Source organism: Seriola aureovittata, chromosome 16 (genome assembly GCF_021018895.1).
Source record: "Seriola aureovittata isolate HTS-2021-v1 ecotype China chromosome 16, ASM2101889v1, whole genome shotgun sequence".
Classification (NCBI taxonomy): Eukaryota; Metazoa; Chordata; class Actinopteri; order Carangiformes; family Carangidae; genus Seriola; species Seriola aureovittata.
Genome location: NC_079379.1, coordinates 6,280,892 through 6,300,925, shown reverse-complemented (window position 1 = coordinate 6,300,925; position 20,034 = coordinate 6,280,892). Strand labels below are relative to the sequence as shown.

Sequence of the window (20,034 nt, the reverse complement as noted above, 5' to 3'; positions counted from 1 at the left end):
ACTAAATCCAGCGTTATGTCACAATAAGCAGGTAATGGTAATATTTACCGAACAGAGACATCCTGGCTGTGGATGTTCATGCTCCACTCTCATATTCTGGATCAGATTTGAGTTCAAACATGTGCGGATGAATTTGACACGTATTTTCCAATCAGTTATTTTCTGTTACATAGTGTTAGTTACTAGCTAGTTAATTAGTTAGTTAATTAAAGTTTGCTTTTAGAACCTCCACATTGGTAAGAAGATGAGGCGGTGCTCACAAGTGCTGGATACGCCGTCTGTCGTCAGGCTTCCAGAGGTTCAGCCAATCAGAACAAAGTGGCCTTTTAAGGAGGATTCTTAAGGAGACCCAAGAATGAATCATGCAGAGCTGCATTAGTGGAGACCCAGAATAAAAATACAGAGCTGGAAATGAGCATGAAGGTCCACTTTAATGAAAAAGTTGGTGTTAGCTGTTAATTAATAATAATGAATGAATAATGTTCATTGTTTTAGGCCTTTTTTACAATGAAAAACTGTTTTGTAGTACTGTAAATTTTGAATATTGAAAAACAATTTTTTAAATAAGATTTAAGAATCTCATTGTCATATAAGATATTTGGATTCCAGTTACATTTGTAAGCTATTTGCAAATGTGGTTTCTCAACTGCAACTTAGGTTTTATTTTTATTGGCTATTTTTTTCTGAGTTGTGCTCTGAGAAGCTGGATTTTAAATTGGCTTCTGGGCACAGTGACTGAGTTACTGAGTATGTCAGCTTTCAATCACATAAAGGGATTGTCTCTGTTTTGCTTCAGTAAAATGTGATTTTGGAAACTCCAGAAAAGAGAAATACAACAGAACCAGTGTCAGTCTCTGCCCACACACACACACACACACACAAACACACACAAACACACACACACACACACACACACACAAACACACACACGCACACACGTGGACGCCCTGCAGACAGCGCAGTGTTTCCACTCTGACCAGGTCTGACCAGGATCTCTTCATGCCCCCTCACCGTCATTAGACTGTGATTATTTTTATTACTGAGAATGTGTTTGTTCCTTGGAGTAATGGAGTTAATCATCAGCTGTCAGTGTGGGGGGAAAACACTCCCTCTACTTGACGACATGAGGTGGATCAGAAGAAGAGCCTCTCTTCTGATTGGCTCAATCCTGGAAGTGAGAGAAAGTGCTCTTTTTTGTCATGTTATTTTAAAGACAGAAGTATTAGATGTCATGGCCTCTGTGTAAACTGTGTTGCACGGCCACAGCTGTTTATGTTAGGAAAATACTTGGTGAAGTCGTCTTGGTAGTCAACAGGTGTAACAGATTCATCTGCTCCTCACACAGTTTACAAGCTGCTGGACTTTGTTCCATGTCCACTGCGTACTTACTGACTGTTCTTTGTTTTCTGTCTTCATCCCGTAGAAGGAGAGTGACCAGCAGATAACCGCCCAGGTGGAGGGTGGCCTGACCACCTTCACTCAGACGGGACTGGCAGCCGGTCAGGAGTACAGCGTCACCATCACTGGAGAAATCGATGGCAGGAGAGGAGCCGCGAGCTCCGCCGAATTCATGACCCGTGAGATTTTTTACTTTTTTTGTCTTTTATTGACGACAACACCCATGATTCTGTATTTGTCCTCTCAGGCAATTTGAACAAAGACTTTAAGAGTAAAAAGTGTTTTACATTCACAAGAAAAACAACATTTCTGGAGGAAAGTTGAAAACATTAAATGTAATGGAAATGAAGGCTATTGATTGACCAGTGCAATACATCTGCTGCATACCTGCATTGAAGAAGCCACATTCATCAAATATGGCAGACAGGGAAATCATGAATATACCGCAGTTGACAGGTCATGATTACAAATGTAAAAGTGCAGTTTCAAGTGTGCTGGTTAGAAAAGGGATTTTCTGACCAATGTGTTGGCAGATGTGAGCAGCTCAAATGGCCAAACTGGCAGAGATAGTTTAAACATTTCCCTCTCGTTGCCCTTCCTGTGAAAGATGTAATCTGTGATGGCTGCAGGGACTCTGCCCAGCGGCCAACAGTGAGCAGAAAGACTGAGGCTGCAGGATCATAACTGCCAAGTCTGCAGGGTAAATTTAAGGTTGAAAGAGTGTTTGTGTACCTATTTTCCCCCATGGAATCACTGCTAAACATGGATGAAGTCAGCCCCCTGACCCCTTGGGCTCCTGGGCCTGTGATCAATGGGCCAAACTCTGTGTGAAGTATCTGTTAATATTTATTGTTTGAGGGTTATTGAGATCAGTTGAAATACATAAAATTCCCACAAAGATATGCTAAATAAATTATATCAATGCAAAAGACCATAAAAAGAAACAAAAGAACTAGAAAGAGAAAAAAAACATGACCATAAAAGAAAAACAACCATAAAAGGTGCAAAACAACCAGAGACACAAAATGGTCACAAAGAGAAACAAAGGGACTCCAGAGAAAAAAAATGACCAAAAAGAGACAGAGACAACCTCAGAGATACATAATGATTACAAAGAGACACAAAATGATCACAAACAACAAAAAAACAAGTCGAAAAAGTGACACAAATAGATGCAAACTTACCACAAAATTTTTCTCACAATCGTCATGCTCCTAAAGCTACATGTCACCTGATAAAAGACAGACTGTAAAAACTGTAAGTTGTGCCTTTTGCCATTTTTCCTCCTCTGCTTCTCCATTATCAGTCATCTCCGGTCCCACCAACCTCCGAGTCGTCAAGACGACCTCGACGTCTGCGGTGATCCAATGGGAGAAGTCGCAGGGTGAGATTGACAGGTACCGTTTGACCATCACGCCCAGCGATGGAGCAGGGAGCAGTGAAGAAATCACCGTCCCAGCTAACCAAGACTCCGCCCACATTCAGCAGCTGGAGGCGGGGCAATTGTATGACATCATCCTTGTGGCGGAGAAGGGCACGAGTCAGAGCGAACCAACAACCACCCAAGCGGTTCCTGGTGAGTAGGACTGAGAATAAGTTTCTCTGCAGATGAATGAAATTCACTTTTAGATCAGCAGATGTGACAACAGGTTTTAGTATCAGTACGTTTTTCTAACATTTTTTTGTTGAAATATGCTCCAACACATACAGCAGCTTGTATCCAGTATGCTGGAGTAGAAAACAAATCTACCTTTCTTAAGTGCGCATCTATGGAAGGTCATACTAACTGGAGCACCAAATGTGGATTAATCCGCTGCTTAAAATAGTCCCCAATCACTATTACAGTGAGCAGGTGTTTCAGGGAATTATGAAGTGTTTTAGAGATTTACATGTCCAAAGTGCTTGGAGCTGAGAGCCACAAACCAACACATTCCTGTTTTGTTTTTGGGTTTTTTTTGTCTTTTCATGTGATTTGTGGGAAATAAGAAAGGTATAGAATAATAAGAATAATAATAATAAGCTTTACCCTTCATGTTTTAAGCTTGAGGGCAATTCCTTTTGAAGATGACCCAGAAGACTCTGAACAAGTTTCGTCAGAATTTTATAAAAAGGTTTAACTCACTCCTCATCTTGTCTGAAAATCTTATACTTACCCAATTTTTGACAATACTGCTAAAGCAAAAGTTAGAAATAGGTAAAAGAGACAGTATGAAAAACAGACAGGGATTGAAAACTTTTATCACAAAGGAAGAAAAGGAAATAAATCTCCTGAACAAGCTGCAAGGACTCTTCGACCTTTCTTCTGTTAAGTGTGAACAAGTTAAATTTGTCTTATCCAGACTTTATTCAGGTGAGAAAAGTCTTGCTAACTGAGAAACTTTATTTGTCCAGACACCTCAGTATTAAATGGAACACATCATATAAAACTCATTGCAGTATGGAGAAACATTACTGTGAAAGTTAATGAAGCAAGAAATATTCTGTAAACTGTTCCGTTTTCCTAACTCGTTAAATTTCCTTTCTCAACAGTGACACAGACACCAAAGCGTGTTGAATTCCTCTGTCGAACCTCAGAATTTTTAATTATATTTCAATTTTCTTCTTTCAGGTTCTACACGGAGACCACAGTCCTAAGTTGTTTGTTTTCCCTTGCACAATCACTGACAAACTGCTGTAAATCAGGGTTCCTGAAAAGTATCATAATGACCCTGTTTACACTGAGTCGGGTCATGTGTCTCAGCTCTCAAAAAAGTGTAAATACATCCATGAAGCATTCGAGACAGATTGAAATCTGAGATGCGTTCTAGTCAGATGTTAACAAAGATGTGTGTTTCTGCTGTAACTACGTCAGAAAGCATTGCGTGTTACGACGTAACAGTAAATAAACTGTCTGTGGTCAGAGGTTCTTCTGGTGTTTTTGGCAGTTACCAAACAGCTTCAGGTCAGCTTCCTAGAAGAAGGTGGGTCGGCCCACCCGAAGGATGGCCCTGACCCTGATTCATACATAGCCAGGAATTGATCAGATTCATAATCTGGCCAACAGAGATGCAGATATGTGGCTCAGCGTAAACAAGGGATTACCAGGATTTTATCTGAATATGAGACACTTAAAATGACAAGTGTAAATGGGGCCAATGAATATTAAAACTGCTTTTCCTTCCTTTGTTGGACATAATGTCTTCTGTATTATTAATAACATCAGTGACCTTAACATTGAATCCAAATGCTCACTCCCTTCACATCTTCAGGGAAATCATTACCAAGGGTTACCACGGCATCTTTGACCAGGCAGGTCACACTAGCACCGGGACAAGATGTTGGCAACGTGGACCAAGGATTTAACCCATTACCTGAAGTGCAAGTCTATGACCAACAGGGGAGGAAGGAGGAGGAGAGAGAGACTGACTCTGTAAAAGTTGGACGTATCAATGGACCTAACAAAGACTCCTCAGCTTCCGTGATTGCAAGAACTAAACCTCTGGTCAGCAGGATTATGGCGATAAATGGCACCAAGCCCAAACTCACTCAAAGACTCACGTTGCCTGGGAAGCCAAAATTCCAAGGGCCTCTCCGTTTCAACACAACCAGAGTTGTGCCCGGAGAAAGAAAGGTTGGCTATGGCCCTTTGAAAAAGCCCCTAGTGGGGCAGAAGAAGAAAGCACCAATAGTGCTCAAAAAACCTAAAACAGGTGCCCCCAAAATAGGAAACAGGACAATAACTTTGACTGTAAAAGAACCTAGCACTGAAGCATCAAGCACTGAGAGGAGGGATGACAAAAATCCAGCTATAATGTCTGGAACTGATTCAGAAACAAACAGACAAAGTAGCTCAGAGGAACCAAAAGAGCAACCAGATGTTGGCATGGCAAGCCAAGGAAAGGACACTGATCCAGTGTCTTCAGAGCCAACTGGGACTTTTCAGAGCCAGGAGAAGAAATGTCTGAACAAAATTAAAGTGACGCACATCAGATTACCCCTTAAGGACAGAGGCAGCGGGTGTAGAGGGGATGGGACAGTGTTGGTAGGAAACACATTGGGTTCAGATAAACGTCCCTTTGAAACAGATGGTACGACCCTTTCTGATCTGAAACCCTTGGCTGCAGATACAGACGTTGACTATTCACAAGATCCTCTACATAAACTCCTGACAGACACTTTTGACACTATGAATATCACAACATTTTCTGTTCACCTGTCCAAACCAGTTTTCACAGGACTGCAGCCACTGTCATCATTTTCGTCCTCATCATCATCCTCATCAACCTCACACTTATCACCTACACCATCATCATCCCTGCCATCATCTTCATCCCCATTGTCTTTAGCATCAGCTTCACAAGTTTCATCCTCATCAACAGCAGCACCATCATCATCTTTAACATATTTAATTTCATCATCACCATCACTTTCACCTTCGTCATCATCAAAATTGCCATCATCGTCACTAACATCACTATCACTGTCGCATCCGTCATCTTCTTCTTCCAGCTCTGATAAATCAGATTTAGTTGGAAGCAGTGAACTAGATGCTGTTAACAGCAAAAGCAGCACTGAGTCTGCATCATCAGAAGGAAGACCACAGCCACCCTCAGGAGAAGGTGGCGTGCCTCTTTATCGCCACACACCTCCAAAACGGGGCTTCATACGTCGTCCACGCCCAAATTTAGGTTTGTTTCACAACAAAACCCGTCTAAATTCCAGAGTTCCTCACCGTTCCCCTCTTCCTTTGAACATTATCCCTAGAGAAGCGTCAGAGTCCAGACATACATCCACAAATGAATCTTCGTCTTCATCTGTTTCAGAGGAATCATCTTCAGTTGAGGTAAATACTCCAGTCAGGGATGCAGGTGGGGACAAATATGGGGCAGCTACACCTGCATTCTCTGGAGTTGAACAAAACCAGAAAAAGATGCTGACAGAAAGAGGACGAATCCCAGTTCGCCGCCCTCTTCCAAAGGATGGATTTGTGCGTCGACCCTTTCCAAACATGGGATCTCTTGAGAATCGAATTCGTTCAAGGCTCTTGACTCACCCCACTCAAACTTTAAATCCCAAAACAGAGATACAAAGACAAAAGATATCTCCCACTGAATTGCCAGCCACTTCCTCTCCTGTTTCCAAAGAATCCTACCCAGCTGCAGGTACAGAGCCAGTAGGAGAGGAGAATGAAGATAGATCTGGGACTAAAATCTCCACAACAAGTGTGTCCAATGAGTTAAATCAGACTCTTAGAGGTAGTGAAATGCCTTCCTCCCATCGCCCACCCACCAAAGTTGGTTACTTCCGTCGTGCCCAACTGTATGGTGGACCTTTTCAAAACAGAACACGTCCAAACCTAAGACCACCTCAACATCCAAACAGAGGTGTCATGCGCAAACCTTTCCCAGTAAGAAAGTTGCATGGAGGCTCTCTTGGAAGTCAAGTGAGCCAACTGCAAAATGATAGTACCCCTGAAATCCAGGATAACCATTCAGGAAAACAGGATGTCCCCAGGCCTACCCAAGAAGTCCAAATTACACATGCAGTAGAACATGGAACTGCAGATATAATTCCAAGTGCCAAGATAGATGACCATGATACCGTCAGACCAGAGATCAAATCAGAAAAGGAGGACAGTGTTCCAATCCAAACTACTAAATCTGGGGAAGGAGAAACTAGCACACCGGATTCTAATTTAGACTCTGACATCCAGAAACAGAGAGTCGATGCTGGTAAAAATAATGCCCCTACCGTTCGAGGTAAACCTGCTTACAAAAAAACTAACTCTGATTCAAGAGCCTCAAGACCAGTCACACTTCCAAGGAGACAACCACCAACAAGAATTATGACAGGACAACAACGCACGCAGATGAGACAATACATCAGTGGAAGCCAAAAGGGAGAAGATCCAAAAAAAAATAATACTGCCAAAAAGGTGTTTGAACGGAAAAGCAGTGCTGATTCCAAACCTCTGATGGAATCAGATATTTCTTCTACTGGAGTCACAAGGGAACCCCTGGACTACGTAGGAGTGACGAACCGCTCCTCAGATGGATTTACACTCGTATGGGACTCTCCGGAAGGAAAGTACAAAAACTTTGTTGTGACTAGGAAGCAAGTTAGAAAAGTTGAAAAACCAAAAAATGAGGAAAGGAAGAAAGATCAGGACAGACAACAAGAGGACGTCAATAAAGAGGAAGGAAAGCATCTACCAACCAAAGAACCAGAATCTGGAAGGAGCACTGAAGATGAAAACAGAGTACCAGAAAGTGTCGAAACACATATTCCAGGGATACAAAGCAGCACAACAGTTACACCTTCATTAGAAAGTGATAAAACTTTCAAAGAAGTTCTTCCTGGTTCAGCTCGCTCCCTCTACTTTGAGGATCTGCCTCCTCAGACCGAGTACACCGTGACCTTGCTTGGAAAGGGTCCTGGCCTTCTGTCCAGACTGCACAAGCTTGTCATCAGTACAGGTACAAGTCATTGTGACAGTAGAACAACATAAATTACTACTGTACAATGCTACAACATTACTGTCAATGTTGTAAAGCCTCTTCAAACAATTTTCTTTCCTCTTGAGCTACCGTAATCAATCTCAGTCTGTTCAGAGTTATAAAGCTGTTCACGTGTATGTCACATCTTAATTGCACTTTATGTTGAACTGATTAAAACACATAATCAATTGTTAACTAATCATCACTTACCTTGAGTATGACTGGAAAAATTTGCTTACCCACTAAATGCCTACTCCATTTTCATTTCAAGAGCTCAAGTGCTGTGCTGCTCTTGAAAACTGTAAGCTTGTATTTACAGTTTCAGACACATCAACCATGTTTTTCTCATTGATTCAGTGACATATAATCTAATTTGTTGTTTGTTTTCAGCAGATTTTGATGTTGAAAAAACCCATTAAGAATTTGTGTTTTGTGTTCAGGCTGTTTGTGCACTCACTCCTCAGCTTTCATGAATATGTGAAATACTTGTATTCATGAATTAGCAGTCATACAACATTATAAACACATAAAAACATACTCAATTGTTTGATGTCAACGGATATACATTGGCACAGTTCGTCATATTGTAAACTCTCTCAAGTTTGTATTGGCTTCTAGGTGCATGTTAGCATTAGCGTCAGTTTCCTTTAGCATGTTGGCTAACTGGAGCTGTGGATCAGCTGGATATTCTGTGCTGATTGATTCTCAAGTTCTATACTTATTGGTGTCTTGGGTAGTATTTTACTGCTTCAAAGAAATTCAAGTTTCTATCCAAATACTGAGAAGATATTTGATTTTTCAGAGACAGAGAGTTGAGGTGAGTGCTAACTCTCAGCCTTGCGTCTTTTGCACCAAAGGCAATTATCTCAGTTTTGTCTGCCCTCAGCTGGAGAAAGATCATTTGCATACAATTAATGTCCCTTGAGGAGCAAATCTATGGGACTGTAGTCACCTGTGACAGAGCAAGGTAAATTTGGGTGTCATCTGCATAATTATGATAGCTGGTTACGGAAGCATGTACGTTAAATGTTAATAGAAGAGGTCCAAAGACTCCACTGTGGGGAATTTCACACATCATGTTGGTCTACTCAGATGCTTAATTACCTGCTGAGACAAAATTGTTCCTTTTCTGCAGATAGGATTTGAACCAGTTAAGCACCATGCTGAGAGCCAAACCCAGTTTTGAAGTCTGTGCAGTATTACTGTACGGCCAACTGAGTTGACATCAAATGAGAGTTTAAAAAAAAAAAATCAGTAACAACATAACAACACCATTCATTCACTGCTGCTCTGGTCTTCTCTCATTCAGGGTAAGCTAACAACCAGCTTCACTGACACCCCTTCACCACTCACCCAAACCAGGGTAAGACCACAGCTGGTCTCTGTACATTTGGTCTGTCAACTTCACCTTTTACATCCAATTGCAAAGTCTACAAATTGTAATAAAAAAAAATGAATCAAATAGTAGATTCAGAATTAAATGTTGATATTTTACAGTTAAATTGATCTGGGTGTCAAGAAACAATATGTCTCAGTACTGTACAGGTTGACAGTATGGAACATATTTAACACTGCAAATTTTATTACAAAGAAGATTTTAATTCTTTGTAATACAAATTTGCAAGTGTTGCACAATCATCAAAAAATGCATATGTTGTCATTTAGTTTGTTCAGTGATACCCAGCCCTTCTGAGAGTTTTGGCTTTTTTTTAAGAGTGTAATTAGTTTTTAAATGGAAAATCATTCCCTCTCTGGTCAGGTTGAAAAGCTGTCCTCAAAATAATTTTCCTAACGCTTTAAATGTGAATCTTCACTTTCAGCTCTTTTGACTGTGTTGAATTAATATCTGACTGTATTTGTTTTCATTCCTCCTTAATTATCTTGTGAAATTGTCTCCTTTTCTTCTTTGGTTCGACGTCATTTATTCCTGCCATGCTTTTATTTTCAGGGTTGAGTGACCAGCTAACTATTAAATGTCACCATTGTCTCTTTTGCTGCTGTCCAGGATCCATCATCTGCATTTAATTGTTACACTATGTGTCTGTATATGATTTGTATACTGTATATATGTTTGCACTGTACATATATACACATAAACTCATTGAAGCACTAATATCAAATGTGTGGATGAATAAATAATAATGTACAACTGTTTTCTTTCTTCTAGCCGCCATTTTTATCTTTTCTCTCTACTTAAATATTTTCATGAAACCCAAAGTTATTCTTATTTTTAAATTTTGCATTCCTTCATTACATTTTTTTCTTTTTCCTATTTCCTCAGTTGCTTCTATTTCTTCTTTACGTTTCCCCTTTTCTTCTCCTTCCTCCTCTAGTTCACTTCCTTCTCTTTCTACCTTACTTTCATTCATCTCTCATTGTATTCTTCATACCAACCAGGCCCAGAGCCTCCAACCAACATAATCTTCAGTGAGATGACAGAAAACTCTCTGACGGTGTCCTGGACAAAACCAAAGAGTCCCATCAGTGGTTTCAAAGTCACCTACACCCACACTGAGGAAGGTAAGAACCTGAAGTCATGTTTTATTTCTTTTTTTTCATAATTCTATTCAACAGCTGCTTCCTGGGTTTTCTAAAGTAAGCAATAATTATTTTTTAAAGTGTCCTTATAGTCAGTTGTACTGGGCCCTTTCAGAGTCATTATTTGTAATAAAGCATCAAAATAGCACCAAGTTTGATAGATAGATAGATAGATAGATAGATAGATAGATAGATAGATAGATAGATAGATAGATAGATAGATACTTTATTTATCCCCTAGGGGAAATTCATGATAACATGGGCCTTATTTTTGTAGTCATGCCGTAGTTTCCGCACATGCTAATACAATTCTAGTAGATACAGTATATACTGTATGTTAAAAGACTAAAACATTTTCTTGGGGTTAACAAAAACTCACCAGTCTGTCTCTGGGAAGATAACTCGCCTGTCGCCATATAGAAGAAATTTACCACAGACAACCATGCTAATAATAATACTTGATCTTCTGTGTGTAGGAGAGCCGGTGTCGGTGTCCCTGGACTCAGAGGAGTCCACCGTCAGCCTGTCGCAGCTCTCTCCTGGTTCTACTTACGAGGTCAGCGTCATCTCCATCCTCGGACTGGACGAGAGCGATCCGATCAAAGACACTGCCATGACACGTGAGTAATGCAGCAGGTTTCTCACCTCACTTTAAGTGTGACTTGGATTCACCGTGAATGACACACAAACTGAGGAAATGACAAACTGTGGCAAGTCGATGACTTTAGACTTTGCATGACTGTCTGGACCCAGTGACATTGCAGATGTTCCGGTTTTCTTTCTCCATCTTGGCTCCTCAGTTCACATTGAAAGTTGTTTCTTGACCTTGGGACTATAATAAATTCAAATATACAAAATAATTTTAGGTTTTCATAATAATGAATGGAAATAATATTTATAATTATAATTACGGATTACTGTAAAAAATATTGGTCTTCTTTTGCACTCACAATGTTCATATCATTTTTTTTCTGGAGTAAAAGAAGCAGTTTTGCTGATTCTCTAAAACAAGAATTTGGCAGCTAATTTTTAACAACTTAGCCATTTTCTGTTTTTATTTTTTATATAAAACTAAATTCAAGACAGAAAAGCTAAAGTCTAAACCTGCTGTGTAAAGATTTAGAAGTCCCATCTTGTATAATATCTGTAACAGGTGCTGGATCTGGAAAGGATATGTGTGTTATTTTTAGGTTTCCTCAGAGGAGGCTCATCTTGGATTTGTGTTGTTGCTCTGCCTTTAGTCATTCAGATTATTCCCGGCGCCCATAGTGTAACTGTTGACACAACAAGTATCTCAGTGTGAAATCCTCTGTGCTTTCTTTATGGGTTCTTCATGTGTGCTGTGTTTCTATGATGCAAATAAATTGAAATAAATATATATGTCACTATCTTTAATCCTCTCTCAGTCCCTGACTCGCCTACAGACCTCCGGGCCATAAACATCACTGACACCAAGGCCTTGTTATTGTGGCGTCCAGCGTTGGCTGCCATCGATAAGTACGCCATCGTTTATGGCTCGGGTACAGGTACGTGGTGGTGCGTTTATGCTCGTTGTGTTTAAACGTAACATTTTTGTGTTTGCCATCATGTTTCTTTCTTCTGACCTACTCATGTGTTCCAGCTGCACTTCAACTGTTCATAGACTTTCCGGTGTAAAAGGAGATAAAGGGGGCTTATGTCATTTTCTAATGAAGAAATAGTTAAGTTGCATTTTTCGGTTGAATGACGTTTAAACGTTGGCATCGTTAAATCAGTTTCCTGCCCTGATTCGAAAAACGCCACCTGAGCAGCTGATTGTGTCTGTCCAGGTTCAGAGATCAGGATCACGGTGTCTGGAAACGCAGCGGAGCATCAGCTGAGCGGCCTGGATGAATCCACCACCTACACCGTCACCATCACCAGCCAGCTGGGCAGCCAGGAGAGCGCAGCAGCCACCACCAGCTTTACTACCACCAGTGGTCAGCACACGCACACGTACACGCACACACACACACACATACACAAATTTCACTACATCACTACAACCACACCTACACCTTCGTTAAAGCCTGAGGTGAATAGTGAAACTCAAATGACTCTCCAGGCTCTGGGAAGGACGGGGACGGGCCTCGAGATCTCCAGGCCAACAATGTGACCCCTCGCACCGCCCTGTTGTCATGGAAACTACCCTCAAAGCCTGCTGGTAGCTACAGGCTGACCTATGAGACTGAAGGTCACGAAATTAAGGTACGATTTTAATTGTTTCGGTTGGAAAAAAAAAAAACTTTTGCAACTTGACGTTCAACACACAAAACAATCTTTTAGAAATAACAACTCATTATTTAATTTATAATTGTTTGAGAAGCTGTAACCTGCAACGTTTTGGTACTTTTTCTTACTAAATTTATTATGCTTTATTTTAAACATCTGTAATTATCTACAGAAGAACTTTTTAATTTGATTTGACTTTAAGAATCCTCAGTGCATTTTAACTCCGTATTCATTTTGCATGTTCAGCCGACCTGCTGTACACCCACAGATACATTTCTAAATGAATTGAAACAAATTCATTGGAAGAATCATTTATAGACTCATGAAATAAAGCTGATAAATTATTTAGAGGTTAGTTAAACAATTAAGTAATCATCAAAATGATCATTTCTGTTGATCAAATGATTTAAACTTTACTCAGTATACGACTCTTCACCACCAAACTCTGGGTTTTTCCTGAACAGGAAGTGATAGTGGACGCCTCGGTGACGGAGTACAACCTGACCGGACTTCACCCTGGATCTAAGTACACGGTGCAGTTACAGGAGGAGGGAGGAGGGGAGTACTCCACCATTTCCACAGAGTTCACCACCGGTACAACAGCGTCTTGCATATTACATTACTCTCGTAGTTGTTGGTTAATAAAGGGTTAAACTGCTGCCCCACCTCTAATGTTCCTCTTCCTCCCTCCTCCCCCCTCTTCCTCAGACCCCCTTAGGTTCCCCTTCCCCAGCGACTGCTCTCAGGAGCTGCTGAACGGCATCAGGACGTCAGGCGAGGCCGAGATTTTCCCTCATGGGAGACAGGGGACACCGATGATGGTTTACTGTGACATGGAGACAGACGGAGGAGGCTGGACGGTACGGTGACATCAAGAGATGACCCATGTTCCTCAGCCTCAGGTTGTGTTAAGGTTTTCCGGTGTGGAACCAGGTCTGTCCTGTCTCCTGTCTGCAGGTCTTCCAGAGGAGGAAGGACGGCTCGGTGGATTTCTTCAGAGGCTGGAAGGACTACATCAGAGGATTTGGAGATCTAAGTGGGGAGTTTTGGCTCGGTGAGAGAGACAGCGGGCTGGGTATCGTTAAATCAAATTCAGTACCAGTTCCTGAACGATACTTTTTTCTGTACCAAAATCCATTTTAACATAAAGAAAATTACACATTACAGTAACATTAAGTTTAGAAAACAACTGTGTACAATTTGACAGAACTTTTATGTTTGCATAATGTTACCAGCTAAAATCCTGTCATGGGGGGGGGGGTTTAAAGAAGCCCTGTAATGCCAGTCAGACTTGAATCCTGAGAGTAAGACGGCTGTGGTCCGTTCTTCGTGCAATCGAACACAAAGCGACTTTCTGCGCTTAAATTCATTCCACAAACTTTCAAGTGTTTCATCAGATTCGTCATGTTTCTGGTCTCGGCAGCTATGTCCTTTGCAGGGACACTGCTCACTACAGGAGCCCCGTAGTCAAGGGATGATCCTCATCTTCATCTTAGGTTTTAGGAAAAACCCTCAAAGTGCCCTCTGAGCAAGGCACAAATCCCTGCAGTAAACATGGTGCAAGTTTGAGAGGAAAAAAAGTGAGAAATATTAGGTTTTTGAGGCTTTAAGCATCAACAGTTCAGTGGTAAAAGGTGTGGAGGTGCTACTAGGCGCTGTAACAGGAATCTCATCAGAGAGTCTTGTTTGTCTCCTGCTCCTTCAGGCCTCGACAGACTGCACAACCTGACAGCAATGACCAGGATGAGTCTGCGTGTCGACCTGCGAGACGGACACGAGTCGGTGTTCGCCAAATACTCAACGTTTGAGGTGGCCAGGAGGAACTACAAACTGACTGTGAACGGATACAGTGGCACTGCAGGTGAGACGAATCAGTGGGCTGGAATGGAAAACATGGTGATCTCAAAACCCGCTGAGCACGTGCAGGAAATTAGTATCATGTTGTGATTTTCTTAATATTGAACACAGCTTTTAGTATCCGTTATAACCCCCCCTGTGTCTTCTTTGCTCCAGGTGACTCTCTCAGCTACCACAACAACCGGATCTTCTCCACCAGAGACCGTGACCTGGCACCGTTCATCACCCGCTGTGCCATGTCGTACCGAGGAGGCTGGTGGTACAAAAACTGCCACGAGGCGAACCTCAACGGCCTCTATGGCATCGACGTCAAACACCAGGTAACATCTGATCACAAACCTACCTCAGGAAACTGGTGATGGTTTTGTTACTGCAGGGATGAATCTCTGGACTTGTTGTTCTGTTTACTGCAAGTGTTGCTGGAGCTCAGAAGACTTAGGAATCAATCCAGAAGCTGAAACCATGGAAGCACAACGAAATAATTAAAAAATTATATATAATTTTGGTTCGTATTTCTTATACACACTTTCTCTTACTATTTTAAGTGCCGGTTTGTAGACTTTAGTCACAATGTCAAATTCAAGTTCATATTTATTGTAATTGGCATACAAGTGTACAGAGAAAAGAAATGTTTCTTTCTGGGGCCAATGTCCAAAATCACCAGATAAGAGTCAATCAGCGACTGTGACGCAATCAGTCTTCAAATGCAGCCTCCAAAGGATGCAGCCCTCTAATTGGGTTGTACCCTGTAGTACAGGTTAAAATAAGGACTTCCTTAAGATCAGAGGTCCTTGTTGTCGTGGTTACAATAATACCAACGTGGTTAAGGTTTTGGAACAGTCATGCATTAAAGAAACAATGTAAACTACTTGTTTCACACAGGAATCGAACACCGGTCTCCACCCCAACCTCTTACTATGGTTACCACACAACCAGACGTCTTCCGTTGCTCCTGTCATAATTACTACGGCCACTAGATGTCGCCAAACAATACAAATTTAACACTGTGTGTGTGTGTGTGTGTGTGTGTGTGTGTGTGTGTGTGTGTGTGTGTGTGTGTGTGTGTCTGTCAGGGTGTGATCTGGACCAGCTGGAAAGGAAAAGAGTTCTCCATCCCGTTCACTGAGATGAAGATGAGACCAGCGTCCTTCAGTCCTCCAGCCAGAGGATGAGAGAGAGAGAGAGAGAGAGCTTGCGACAAACAATGAACTGCTAAAACACATGCATGGACAGCAGTGTGTCAATTCATGTGCAAACACACACGCATGTGACCACACACACACAGCAGACTGAACACACACACACACACACACACACCGTCATTTTAACAGAGAGCCTCGCTCTCACCTCAGAGGAGATGAAGACGTATTTTTTCATTTGTATAGAGGTCAGTTATCAGTATATTACTGTTGATTGTACAGTTTCCTCTGTTTTATCTTTTGCTCTTTAAAGTAGGGCTGCTTAAACTATATTTAAAGGGTCACTTCACCCAGTACACAAAAACATTTCCACAGGTGATGTCTACCCATGCAGATACTTTTAGTTTCTTGTGCCAGTATTTTGAAATATCTGAAACTTTTGCCACCAACCAATGTAATGCAGTTTTACCCGTGTAAACTGTTCTCATCGCATTTTCCAGCAGCGTGCTGCAGAATCAGGTGCAGACAGCAAGCAACCGAGGGTAAGAAGGGACGAGAGTTACCGTAATTACCTGTTTCCCCGCCTGTAAATAGTGTCAACATCCATCCAAATACATCCAACTTCTAACTTACTGATACAGAAGTGCCTGAAAACCCGTGCCTGTCATTTTTACCTCAGTCAGTTTGAAACCAGGTGTAAGCAAGACTGAGAAAGTTTCAGCCATATTTTGTCGAATTTTTAAATCGTGAAGCACATATGTAAAAATGTGTTTTTATTACCAGTATGTGGTTTTTGACGCACAGCAGAAAAAGAAAAATCCTATAGGTGTAATACTGTTCAGCCAATCATTAAATGACTACATGTCGTTCATTCATTGGTCTGTTTGCACTATTAAAAGCTAACCATTGTGTTCCGCTTCCCTGTTTCTCTTGTAACTGAAGCTGATGTTTGCAGCAGTTTTGTCATTCTGGGTGTTCATGTTGATGAACGCTGCAGCTCAGACGTCACTTCCTGTCTGTGCATGCAGGCTTTTCACCGTGCCTGATGTAAATAAATAACTAACACACTACGTGCGACATTGTTTGAAATAGGAATGAACAGAGCGTTACACTTACAGTAAAATGCAGAATCATTATTACAATCATTTGTTGCTGATGTCACCAAAATGTTTAATTTTCAACAACTAATAAAAACTGTTTTGTTTTTATCTGGTTGTATTTTTGACTCAATGATGTGGCCTTTCATTCGTTTGTTCAGATTTTTGCCTGACAAGAAGAGCTGCTTTGTTAAAAAAAATTTAATTAAAAATAAAAATTGCAGTTTCTGATCAAATTAACCTGAAACCAAACCAGACATCGGATCAGGATGTGGATGAGGTTTGAAGCCTGTAGAGACTCTTCGTGGTGCGCTCTCTGCAGCAGCCACACTGGCTTCAGTTTAGCCCTGCTATAAAGCTCGGCAGTGCCCCCTGCTGTATCAGATCTGGTTCAGTGTTCATTGGGGTGCAATTCTGGACACATTCAGGTGAGTGATGGAGAATTTTGTTGGTACTTGTTGTGGTTCAGTTGCCAGCTGTCCTCTCAGTGTTTGTCACTGTTGTCTTTTTGTAAATCTGATTTATTTTACTTTCTCTGTAAAAGAATACAGTAATAAAATGACTGAGATTAAAAGCTGCATGGTTCCATCTGTTGATGTTTATCTGTCAGATCACACACACACACACACACACACACACACGAGATCCTGAGGCCCATTGTCGTGCCAGACATCTGCCGCCATCGCCTCATGTTGCAGCATCATATGCACAATTCCTGGAAGCTTAAAAAGGTCTCAGTTCTTGCATGGTCTGCGTCCTCACCAGACACGTCACCCATTGAGCTTCCCCATCCCCATTGGGATGCTACAGATCGACATGTACGACGGCGGGATCCACTTCCTGCCAACATCCAGCAACTTCACAGAACCAGTGAAGAGCAGCAGTCCAACAATCAACAACCTGATGAACTCTGTACAAAGCAGATGTGTCGCACTGCAAACTGTGGTCACACCAGACATTGACTCATTTTGTCATCCACGACCCTTTCCCCAAGAAATTTGTCACCCAAGTCACACAGTAAATGTCTTTTCAAAATAAAACTGCACATTTTAAAGTGGACTTTTATTGCGACCAGCCTGAGGCACACCTGTGCAGTAATCATGCTGTGTGATCAGCATGTTGATATGACACACCTGTTAGGTGGACGGATGATCTTGGCGAGGGAGAAATACTCACTAACGTGGGTTTAAATGCATTTTGTGAAGAAAATGTGTGTTTAGAGAAAAAATATTAAGTTCAACTTTTGAAAAATAGGAGCAAAAATAAAAGTAAAAGTGTTGCTTATTTATGGCATCAGATTTGAGTCAAACAGAAACTAAATAAATAAATGAATGGAAAGTGAAAAAGAAATAAAATGAAAGCAAAAAAACATGACCTCAAAGGCAAAAGCTCTGCTGAAATGTCAACCTGCTGATGACTGATCTTAAGTCTTTCATGTGTTTTTATTTATTTATTATTATATTATATTATTTGTGTGTTTTTCGCTGCTGAATTTTATGAGCATATTTGTGGCCTGTTTTAATGGGTATCAAGTCAATTTATTTTGTGAATATCTTTTTTCCATCATGTAGCATTATTTGCATGTCTTCTTATGGACACAGGCAAAGAGATAATCCCATCATGTGTCTATGAGTGGTGTCGTCAGTCGTGTTTCTTCAGTTAAACAGGGAGAAAATGTGACATGAAAGAAAACAGTTTGGTCCACACACACACAGCTGAGGGATCAAGGGAAAGATCATTTCTTCCTCAACTGCAGATCCCAGATGTCCTTTTAAACACCCTTTGTTTTGTTTTTTTAATTGGTCCCCAGGGTGCAGCCTCCCCACACCCATCTGCTCACCAGGTGGCCAATCAGATCAGCTCTTACCAACGCCCTGAGCCACCAGGGCCTGTTGTTTACAGGTGTGAGCCTGGATGTCACCTGGGGCAGCCGGGGAGGCGGGAGGGGACCGGCGTCGATCCTGCTCTCTGATCTGATACTGGGAGAGTGATTGGTGGAGGATGGAAGGTGGAAGCTGATCTCAGGTCAGCAGCCAGAGAGTGAAACTGATCCCAAAACCACAAGACAGGAGGCTGCAGACAGAGACACCTGGAGGAGTGAGAGCGCTCAGGTGGAGGAACAGGGAGACGTTAAGGAGAAGCTACAGCGACGCAGAGAGGAGTTTGTTTTTCCACAGAAGACTTTTCTAAAAGCAGGAAGAGAAACTCAGGACTTCACAGAGCAGGAGAAACACCACCACTTTTTACAGTGTTGTGGTGTTTGAGGGGTTCCTCCAGAGCGCCAACCAGAAGCCTCCAAACAAGACAGGTATAAGCTCTTTTTACAGGCTGCGACTCATGATTAGTTACCGATCAATCTGCTGATTGTTTGGTCTTTATTATAGTGAAGAATGCCTGTTAGAATTTCCTCAAGCCCCACGCTGTTGTTTGCCTTATAGCTGTGACATTATACACTGGGAAAATGCACAGGCCATCTGGTCAATGTACACTCTAGCTATTTAATAGTTTAATTTAATAGTCTATTTATAATGTTTCATCTTGGAGCTTCTATCCTATGTAGTCCTCTTTAGTTTTAGGAGGCAAATAGAAAAAGATTCAAAGTAGATATTGAGCCTGACTTGATTGATATTAATACAAACATATTTTGATTGTTTTTACAGTAACTACAACAGAGTTATGCTTAGAATATAAAATACAATCATGGTTTCCCTTATACTGATATTTAATTTGTAATACACAAATGTTGATATTTTGCCTATTTTACATTCTGGCCAGTAGGTGTCGCACTGTTCACATGAAGCAAGGCTTCATCTCACCATCAGTACATGCAAGTGAGCCATCTTACAATGAAACAGGATCTCTGATAATAAAGTAAACCCAAAACCTGCAACGTTGTCGAACTTAGAGATCTGAGTATTTTACTTACTGACAGCGGAAGTAAAATTGATGGGTTATTCAGTGATCATTTCCCAATCCACACACGTGGACAGTCTAGAAACGCAGGTAGCTGTGCTCCGCCCTGGTTCTTCCCTGCACACCCCAGTTCCTGTTCACTCAACTTCTGAAATTCTGCATTTGTTTGTCCCCCAGTTTCTTTTCGTAAAAGGCTTGAATGTCTCATATACTACTCCTGTGCCCAATGACAGTTAAGTCTGTATTTGGAAACATGCATCACTCTTTCCCAAAGCTGGGAATCAGAGAGAATCCTCAAATGGGGCTACTTCATAGACAAAACAAGAGGCACTGACTTTATTAAGTATCAGTGGATGACAGTCCATT

General features: G+C 41.4%; 1 protein-coding gene across 2 annotated transcripts in view; it reads left to right on the top strand.

Moving 5' to 3' along the window:
• LOC130183686 (tenascin) overlaps positions 1-16,866 on the top strand; it is a 57,816-nt gene extending 40,950 nt beyond the window's left edge. Inside the window, exons 7-20 of one of the 2 annotated variants that reach the window (XM_056399321.1) lie at positions 1,424-1,577; positions 2,705-2,974; positions 4,647-7,853; positions 10,272-10,394; positions 10,889-11,032; positions 11,819-11,938; positions 12,221-12,370; positions 12,496-12,638; positions 13,127-13,256; positions 13,371-13,522; positions 13,620-13,716; positions 14,368-14,523; positions 14,676-14,839; positions 15,593-16,866. In XM_056399321.1, the coding sequence (XP_056255296.1) occupies positions 1,424-1,577; positions 2,705-2,974; positions 4,647-7,853; positions 10,272-10,394; positions 10,889-11,032; positions 11,819-11,938; positions 12,221-12,370; positions 12,496-12,638; positions 13,127-13,256; positions 13,371-13,522; positions 13,620-13,716; positions 14,368-14,523; positions 14,676-14,839; positions 15,593-15,691 (5,109 nt within the window). In that variant the 3' untranslated portion in view covers positions 15,692-16,866. The remainder of the gene's footprint in view (positions 1-1,423; positions 1,578-2,704; positions 2,975-4,646; positions 7,854-10,271; positions 10,395-10,888; positions 11,033-11,818; positions 11,939-12,220; positions 12,371-12,495; positions 12,639-13,126; positions 13,257-13,370; positions 13,523-13,619; positions 13,717-14,367; positions 14,524-14,675; positions 14,840-15,592) is intronic. The other variant, XM_056399322.1, reaches the window with a different exon arrangement.
• The last annotated feature ends 3,168 nt before the right edge of the window (positions 16,867-20,034 follow it).